Genomic DNA, 9,699 nt, shown 5'->3' on the forward strand with positions numbered 1-9,699 from the left:
TTATGTCTGACATGTAATATTTTATTGTGTCTGAATACTGGGTACATGGAGAATTACCATTATAAATCAAACGATATCATTGTAGTGACATTTCCAACAACATATGATACCTATTTTTCAAATCTACCTGAAAACAATTTAATCATACCTTTAATTAAATGGAAATTAACTTTGAACTACTTTGTTACAGCCTTAGATCTAAGATGCTCCAAGTATGTACTGTATATTGGACCAGTACCTTCTTGTATACTGTTATGTTGGCCTACTCTAAAATATTTTGTCATCAAAGTATAACAATATGATAATGAGAACATATGACCCAATGTTAGGTTAGTGTTGGCACAGAATCTGTCATATTAGTAAAATCAATAATACATGCACATGTACTATTTATGGCAAGAAAAATACATCATATCATCATCCTTCCAGGGTGGTGTTCACTCACACATTATTTCAATTACCATAACATCTTGTTTTAGTTCTATTTACATTGCACAGAAATTGCATATTTTCACAATATTGCACAGTACATATTTTCCATATATGGTGCATTAAGACAATTCTTATCTAGGAATGTTAGCTATCAAAATGTGTGGATATGATCACTGTTGTTACATTATCTGATCATAGTTGGCCTTTAAGTGAGGTGAATTATTTTCTTGGGAGAAAACAACTTCTGACCAATCACAGCTTGGACTGTAAAGGTGTGGTCCTCCTGATGGCGTCCACGTCAATCGCGACAAGTGGATTGTCGGTGCCAGGTTCAGGGTAGTACGCCCACGGAGCCTTGGTACTGGGCACCCCGGCTATAGGTGCATGGACAGAGATCCTCGGGGTGTGGAATGCCTCCACTATGAAGAGAGCATGTTTGCAGGTCTCTGCACAGAGGGACAGGAGCTGGAGAATACAAACTGGAGTTACATGTTGTCTGTGTAAACAGAAATGTCTTAATACCTCACTGAGTCACCACAAATACATTTCCTGAAATTGCAGGAAAATCTATGCTGCCAAAAACTTAAGCATGGAACCAATAAAAACACTGAGCATGGTATCTCAATACTACAGGACGTCAAGAAACATCTGACAGTTCAAAAGTCTAGTTGCACTCTTTCATCCTTCATATAAGAAATATCTGCTACTGTAGTAGCATAACCCAGTAGATGATGACATGACAACATCCAAGACTGATCAGGTGTTTCGGGAGATGTTGATTACTAGTACACCATGCTGTCCTACCTGTTGTCTGAGATCCTTAGTATTGGCAGGTGTGTAGTACCCATGCTCCAGGTACCAGGCACGGTCCGTGTACAGGGCATGAGTCCCATACAGCAGGCAGAACTGTAGCAGAACAGGAATATACAACATGGTAAATGAGGAGACAAATCACAATAGAGATGAATCTATTGATAACTGTGCACTTGATAAAACTAATGCAATTTTTGTCCACTCTTGAACCAGATTTGAGATCTCTATAGAGTCATGTCATCTATAAAATGGCTTTTGTATGGCCTGACCGCCCTGACGTATGTACCAATAATCAATGCCAGACATCACAAATAATCCACCCACCTTGTTCAGGATGTCCTTCTCCTGTTGATGGGGACATCTGTCCACAGCAGCCACAAACAGTTCCAGGCAGACTGAGAAACAAGTGCAGAACAGTCACCACTAGTACCACTCTACTACAACAGATCTCAGTGGTTATATGAATCTGAATGTGCGTGATTGAATATCATACAGAAAATTTTATTAGCCTGACATATTGACATGTGCTATATTATTTAACATACATGGAATTGGTTTTCTATTCCAAATGATATAAAATCTTACCCTACTGACAGTGAAAGACTAACAATGTATAAGTGCTGCTACATGCTTTTACCTCGCTGAATGTGACATTTGGCCAGGGCCTGTGTGTGGTGAAGACAGGAGTTCCAGGCCTGAAACCCCTCTTCACCATCTCCAACCTTCAAACATGTGAAACACATTCCAGTTAAATTTAAATCTACAGAAAAAATGTCCACATCAACCATTGTAAAAATAACCCATATCATTGTACAGACAAGCAACTTCCATCATGGTTTTCCTGTGATGCTCTCTTATTACACAGCCAGGACAGTTAACAAAGCAAAGGGACATATTAAAGATGCTTCACTTGTGAATCTACAAACGGTACCTTCTTCAGCATCCTCCCGGCCAGTTTCCTCAGCATCCTCCCCTCTCTAAAGGACAGGGCCTTCATCATCCCTGAGGCACTTATCACGGACTCTGTGCCTACTGCAAACATGCTGCAGGAGACAAACAGATAGAACCACTGTTCATTCTTGACTGTGGGAATAAAACATGACCAGTTTCACTAAAATCACTTGAAAAGTCTACCAGACTGGTAGGGCAAATATGTTTAATATCAACTGCTCACAATGGATTGGTGAAAAAGTATGAATTCAAAAGAAGAAAAAAATTGATAACAGGTCTCTAAGTTATTTCCACTTTCGTCCTGCTGGTCTGAGTAGCATTCTGCATCCATGTATCAGGTCTAGAACTGACCTTGTTTTGATGTACTCAGCTGTCTCCTGTTGTAGAACTGACAATGTCTGCAGTACACGGTTATCTCCCAACTTCTGTCCAAACACTGCCAGCAGTTCTTTCACCACTTGCTACAGGAAGATCAGACACAATGTGTGAAGTAAATGTGTGGGCTGTACTTCATATGACAATAGTAAAAGCAAAATTTCAATTTAGAATATTCACTGCATAACCTATACAACTTGTTCCAAGAAGTTTTACCGTATTACTATTATCTTTTTTCTCTATATGATAAAAATTTGAATGGTGTAAGTTGTCTTGTTACCTGGTACAGAACAGTGTTGTCACCTTCAAACGTCACAAACACATCACAGTCCTGCTTCAAACCTGCAATTCGATTCTCACTCATGTAACCCTTCAAGAGACGAAACAGGTGTGAAATAGGAGAGGCATAACAGGGGGGAAAATTAGCTACATTCTTTTTTTTTCATACATGCTCATGTAGAATGTTAGTGGATTTCCTATAGAGAAATCATCTGTACTCTGCAGACATTTACATTGAAGGCAAATTCTTAGGACTACATTCAGATTCTATACAGTACTAAGTAGAGCCCCTCAAGGACATTATATATTACGCTTAGGGGACAGCAGATCTTGCCCTAGTGTGACTGATTGTAGTGGTATGACATAGACCAAAAAATGATATATAGTACACATGAAACATATCTGTTGTGCAGCAGGTTAAAGTAATTTCAGATTACTCTAATATCATGTTTTGCAAGATACATGATCTACTCCGCAACCTTTCTCTTGGTCAATGTTTCCGGAAAACAAAACAAAAATCGTGCTCTCCTTCTCACCATTCCTCCGCAGCATTCCCGGCAGGTCTGTAAACACTGCAGATTCTCCCATGTTGCATAGGCCTTGAGACCAGAGATCAGGGCCTGGATGGACCTGTTATCCACCAAGTCTCGCTTGTGGAAGAAATCATCATCCAGCATGTCAGCTGCATACCTGATGTGCAAAAAGTATTCAAGTAATCAAACTTAGCCACACAATGAATCCCTGAAAAGGAGTCTGCAGCTAAAGATGAAAATGAATAATACAGATAAAAGTGGTGAGCTAGTGTCAGATTGAGGGGTCATCTAATTCACCAGTGTAGCAATGAATACATGTACTTTAAAGTGCTTGTGATTTGCAAGGCTTAAAGCTTAAGTAACTGTGGCTTTTTCAGATACATTTACAATGTAGTAAGAACTGAGGTACATCCACTGAGATAAAGTAACAATGAAACAAGAAGCAACAGAAGAACAAAGATAAAGAGAAGATTTTCACCTGTTGGCAAACGTGACAGCCAGACAGGTGGCCAGGTTGGGCATGAGTCTCAGCTGGTGAGTCTGGTAATGCATGATGGGAACCTCAGGGCCGTCTCCTGGACCAAACTGGACACGTCTACAATGTGAGACATGTAACGTTACATATCATTGAACAGGAGAATTTTGAACACATGCAAAAGTTATTGTAATACATGTTTGTGTAATTGCTTTGTTGATACCCTGTAAAGAAACAAATCAGAGTTCTTATGTGATAAATGAGGATAGGAAAACCACTACATATTGACTGAGGAACTGATTAATTGAGGTGAACTCACATAATGTAATGACATAACAGGAAAATATCAGACTTACTTGAAAGCATATCTGATAGCTATTTCCAAGGCAACCTATGGGGGGAGGGGTAAAATGGAAGAAAAATAGATATCAGCAACAGTAAAAAAAAACATTTTTAAAAACTGTTGTTTAAATGTGATATGTACAATGTACTTACAAGTTGACAAGTTGACAGCATTGACACAGATAGCACATTTGACAAGAAGAAAAAAAATCAAATTCAAAAAAATTCTGTGTAAGCAAACTCAGCATTGACAGCACAGAATTTTGTGTACCTTCATACTGGCCGTGGCTTGGTTGGAGAGTGCCAGCCGTGTTGCCACCAGTGCTGCTAACATGGCGTTAAACCTGGCGTTGTGACTGGAGATGGACGTGGTGTACACTCCCTCCGCACTCACATCTGCAAACCTGAGGATACCATATACATTAACAGGGATGGAAGACTCCTGTAATGTTTATCATTCTTGTGTTGGTATCAGAAATATCACTACTGAGTTGTATGTTGCATAGACAATCAGTCTTCACCCTGAAGTATATTGGTGCTATTAGCTAACTGACCTGTTGAGCAGATTCTCTCTTGGTATCCTTGCTCCAGTGAAGTGCAGGATGCCATTGTCTACTCCATTCAGTCCTGTAGATATACATAATACAGTACTTCCTTTACTGTACTACAGTATTTGTACTGCACAAAATGTAATGCTTTGGACTCGGTAAATAAATTATGTTTACTGTAATAAAGTAAAGGACAAGACAACACATGAGACTACACTTTTTGCTGAATGATAGGCAACATAAATTTGTGAATATATTTCTCTAACTTCCAAAGACTTTACTACACACCTTCCTTCAGGCCCATGTCTGTAACACTGACTCCTGGGTACAGGTTTCCTACTGCATCTCTGATGGGCACTATGAAACAGTGGGGACCTGAAAAGACACAATAACATTCAGGATGATATTAGAAAATACATTCAAACTCAATGATAATATTTACTCCATACTGTCATCAGAAATTCAGAATACACCACTTCCTTTCAAAAATTCTTCATATATTATTTATAAGATTTCTTGCATATATTTCCCATTGTAAATCTATGCAGATGCTGTTCAAACATTGTATCAGCATCTTATGGGTCATTCACATTACACTTATACAACTACATAAACAAATGTAGTACATTGTGTAGTACGGTTTTGCAACGAAAGCTCAAAGTCCTATTTGCCATGTGATACAGCTGTGACAAGACAGAGACTGACCCTTGGACTCCTGACCAAAGATCAACTGAGCGAACACAGCAGCATAGTTCCCCTGGAGGGCATTCCCAATGTAGAACTTCTGGGCATCTTCACAGGGGGTTGTAATGATGAACTCCTGTCAGAAGAAAAAAGAACACAATCATATAACATAACAGTGTATGATTGTACTGTATTTGGCATTGAATAAAAAGCTGAGAAAATACAAACATGCAGTGCAAAAAAATGTGCAAAACAAGTTCAGACAAACATCTTATACAATGTTACTTCCAAATCTATCACAGGTGAGTCACATAAAAGTGTCAACTGAAAATCAAGTATCTATATTAGTAATTATGTTACCTTACTTGATTGATTCAATTTCAAGCTGATCAATTTTATAAGACCTGTTTTCTATTATCTGCCATGTAGCATCTATAGTTTTGTACTGTATTGACATCTCACCTGAGTGCTACTGTCATAGTGAGCCTCTGTCAGGATGTTCCTGACATTGCTCCCATGGCCCTTCTCTGACATGGCAAACATCCCTGTGAATTCTAAATCCTGCAGGACAGAGAAATGTCACATACGGATAAAATTTTCCTTTCCTTTATGACAGATTGAGCATTAGAATTAAATCAAATTGCAGGATCATGCTATAATCATCGTAACTGACCTTGAGTGGCTGGAACCACTTGACCACATGCTGTTCTGACCCCAGGTTCATCACTGCCCCTCCAAACAGCCAGGCCATCACTCCCATCTGTAACCATGGAAACATACAGGATGACTGGCAGCACTATTCATCTATAGCCCAGCTACATCTAAGTCTAACAGATGCATCTGAAGGGAAGAACAAACTGAGTAATGAAACTACTGAAAAATCTTACGAAGACCTTAAATAGTTGATTGGTGTATGTAGCCTGGATGCCAGACCCCCAAACTCTAAAATATCTAACACGATAGAGTTTAGAGTTAGGGGGTCTGGCATCCAGGCTAATTGGTGTAATGACTATTGACTATCTAGATAGCCTAGTCATTCAACATATGAAGCTGTATCATATATATATATATATATCTAATATCTTAAAATCTATCTAACATCCAAGTAATGGATAGCAAAACACATGTTTATCATATCCAAAATCATTTCTGGCAGGTTACTTAGTTAGTAATTTCAATGTGCTATCATGTAGTCCCTTCAACCCCAGCATGTCCAACAGCACTACAAGGTAATCATAACCATCCAAAATACCAGGGGAACAAGTAAACAACACAGAATCGATCCAATATGAAGTACTGTATAAAGAAGGCTGGTTCCAAACCTTGACTCCAACAGACATGTCTACACTGGAGAAGACTTCTCCTATAGCCTGGCTGCTGCTGATAAAGCCTTTCTTATTGGCCAACTGGATTGGAGAAAAGTACATTGTATATGATAAGAGAAATGACGAGAATAATGACATATGACATTATTCTATTGAAGTATTAACTGCTCAATCAATAATCCTATTTCTCAGACTATTCTATCTTCAAGTATAAAATTGTTTCATAGTTCCATAGCTATATTAAATGGCACTGAGGTAACTAACGTTACATAACACGTTACTAACGTTATAGTTCTGTCTTGCGTGAATACTATACGGTAACAAACCTACATACCTGGTCGGCAAACTGTTGCCTAATTTGTGGCAGAGACAGGAGGAACTTGGCTCTCTTGAGTGTGAGTTCACGTAACTCATCCACTGTGATGTCAAACCTGTGCAAAACACAATTTTAACTCATGTCCTTGAGGAAAGCAAGGAGGAAAGCTAACGGTCCTCAGAAAGGTTGAATGTACAAGTTGGGACTTGGAAGCCCGTCTGCACCCTTGACAGTATCTAATGAGACAATAACAATCAGCTTATCGTACCTTTGTCTAAACAAGTCATTGTCCTCAATTTCCTTCCTTAGACGGTCCTTCAGTTCCCAAAATTCCCCATCGATGTATCGCGAAGGTTTCACTTTCTGGACGTCGGACGCCATTTTGGATTGCTATGGGTCAACGTCCTTCCGGTCACGTATGTAACGTTACGTGTAAATTTAGATAAAGGTCAACGTCCGATCGATGATCGATCTTCTAATCAGCATGGGTTCACTGAAATGTCCGCGCTACCTGTTAAAAGGACAGGTTCATGTCCGCGAGAGGTGTCCACTTCCACTGTGATACCAAAACCTCCTTGGTGATACTATCTGCGTCGGCTACAGAGAGAACATTTGCTGGGGGACTTTGGCCATGATGGAGGATAACATTTTGGACCTTATCTCCGAAGCCGATTCCCTTCATATAATTCGGACTCTATTTGGCCAATTCCTACTCTTTTCCCAGCGACCCGCAGAGGCTGGTAGAGCCTAATACGGAGTAAGGGCCGCCAGTAACTAAGTGAAGTTGATCCAAATTGTGTCAACTTTATGCAAGAAGTTTTTTTAACTGCAAAGCGTGGATTGAGGTCTAAGCACTGTTTCCATTGTCCAAATGTCGCTAGCGGCGTATCATTGAAATCCAACTCATACATGACATTGAATCAGACATCGGGTTCTCACTTCAGCCCAGCTTTTAGTTTTACACCTGTTAACGTTGCCTGGAGTGAGCTTCATTATCGATAGATGTCGTTTCAGCCAGATATGCTAGTATTGCTGTTACTGACGTTAAAGTAACGTTTTCAAGACAGAGAAAACAGGAACACAGTTAATGCAACGTTCACCTGACGTCCAGCTTACTGTATCGGCGTTTCTCAATGCTGTTACAACAAAAAAACACATTAATACGACCTAGTCGTAACCATGACAACCATAGGGGTCTCTAAGATCTTCGAGATATTAATGATAATGGTCCCGACAGGTTTGTTGGTCGTTTCTGTTTTGATCCCTATTCCCATAGGTATTAAGCGTGATATCTACAGAAACTATGGCCACAGTTGGTAGGTACCTTTCCAACAAGCCTCGCTTGAACAGGTGACTCCAATGGTCATCGCTTCTCGGCCCACGTGGCTAAGATCAGTGTAAAGTTTCTGTTCTCGTCAGAGTGAAAACTGACGGGTCTCGCTACGGCGGACCGGTTTTCACAGAGATTTTTGTAGCTGACCATGGATTAGGTGCTTGCACCGTCCTGGTCCGGGTCGACCCAGCACTGCAGTACTGCTGGGAACGGCCCCTACCCATAATCAAAAGACAGTTAAGACTTGTTATCGAGACTCTTCATTACACGTTGACCCGCAAATTAGTCTGTGCATGCTATCACAGCTAGCCGAATTTGACAAACCGATAAAATCCAATGTCCGTTACAACTTTTCATCAGTCGACAGAGATGCCCACCCCATCACTTAAAAGAACGAGTCCACTAATACCGGATTTAAAGCCTCGATACCGAGTAACCCAGTTGATCCTGTGTGAACTTTATCACCAGAAATTTCAAAAGCAGGGTTGAGGACTTGAGGTCCAAAGAAATGTTTCCATTGTCCAAATAACATAAGTGTCATAACATTCGAATTCAGTTGTTGCAGAAGATTGGACCAGGCATCGGGTTCTCAATGCAGCTCAGTTTTGACACCTGTTACCTGCAATGAGCTTGCTTGTCGATAGATGTCGTTTCAGCCAGGTTTGTTCGTTACTCACCCAGACGTAACCTTAACGTTTTCAGGACAAAGAACGTCGCAGTGACGTACATGGCTGACGTGACGTGAATCTGACGTCCAGCTTGCTATATCGGTGTTTCTCAATGTCTTTACAACAAAGAGAGTCATTTATGGGAATTTGCAGTAACCATGACAACCACTGAGTCTCTTAGATCTTGGATATATAAAAATGAAACAGACGGGTTTTTAAGACGTTTTTATTTTAGCTCTGACCTCTAGAGACGTCTCTAAAGCGTAAAATGTACAGAAACTCTGACCACAACCAGGAAGAATATCTCCGACAAAGCACTGTCCAAGAGGCAACAAATGTCGCCATCGCTTCTCGGCCCACGTGGCTAAGATCAGTGTGTAGTGACTGTTCTCGTCAGTGTGAAAACTGACGGGTCTCGCTACGGCGGACCGTTTTTTCACACGGATTTTTGAACATGACCATGGACTAGGTGCTTGCACCGTCCTGGTCGGGGTCGACCCAGCTTTGCAGTACTGCTGGGAACGGCCCATTTCTTATAAGTCAAAAAACAATTATACATACCTTCATCAAGATGCCCACCTGTATGTTAGTGCTATTCCAGCTACATCTAGGCACATACATGCCC

The 9,699-nt window shown here is 40.4% G+C and overlaps 1 protein-coding gene and 2 non-coding genes across 3 annotated transcripts; 2 read left to right on the forward strand and 1 right to left on the reverse strand.

Moving 5' to 3' along the window:
• Window positions 1–7,523, reverse strand: LOC136433175 (acyl-coenzyme A oxidase-like protein). Its single transcript, XM_066425090.1, has 19 exons — window positions 7,342–7,523; window positions 7,092–7,188; window positions 6,755–6,838; window positions 6,106–6,192; window positions 5,895–5,993; window positions 5,454–5,568; window positions 5,037–5,123; window positions 4,755–4,827; window positions 4,472–4,604; window positions 4,215–4,249; window positions 3,862–3,978; window positions 3,387–3,540; window positions 2,852–2,941; window positions 2,548–2,657; window positions 2,177–2,288; window positions 1,883–1,967; window positions 1,570–1,640; window positions 1,237–1,338; window positions 1–897 (listed from the first exon to the last, which is right to left on the reverse strand). Exons 1-19 carry the CDS (start codon window positions 7,452–7,454, stop codon window positions 685–687), a joined length of 1,977 nt encoding a protein of 658 aa, XP_066281187.1. The 5' UTR covers window positions 7,455–7,523; the 3' UTR covers window positions 1–684.
• Window positions 7,524–8,438: 915 nt separating this feature from the next.
• Window positions 8,439–8,629, forward strand: LOC136434207 (U2 spliceosomal RNA). The gene has a single exon (XR_010755707.1). It is a non-coding gene; the product is annotated as a U2 spliceosomal RNA (small nuclear RNA).
• A 788-nt stretch (window positions 8,630–9,417) lies between these two features.
• Window positions 9,418–9,609, forward strand: LOC136434206 (U2 spliceosomal RNA). The gene has a single exon (XR_010755706.1). It is a non-coding gene; the product is annotated as a U2 spliceosomal RNA (small nuclear RNA).
• Window positions 9,610–9,699: the final 90 nt, after the last annotated feature.

This window comes from Branchiostoma lanceolatum, chromosome 4 (assembly GCF_035083965.1).
Source record: "Branchiostoma lanceolatum isolate klBraLanc5 chromosome 4, klBraLanc5.hap2, whole genome shotgun sequence".
In the NCBI taxonomy this organism is placed as follows: domain Eukaryota; kingdom Metazoa; phylum Chordata; class Leptocardii; order Amphioxiformes; family Branchiostomatidae; genus Branchiostoma; species Branchiostoma lanceolatum.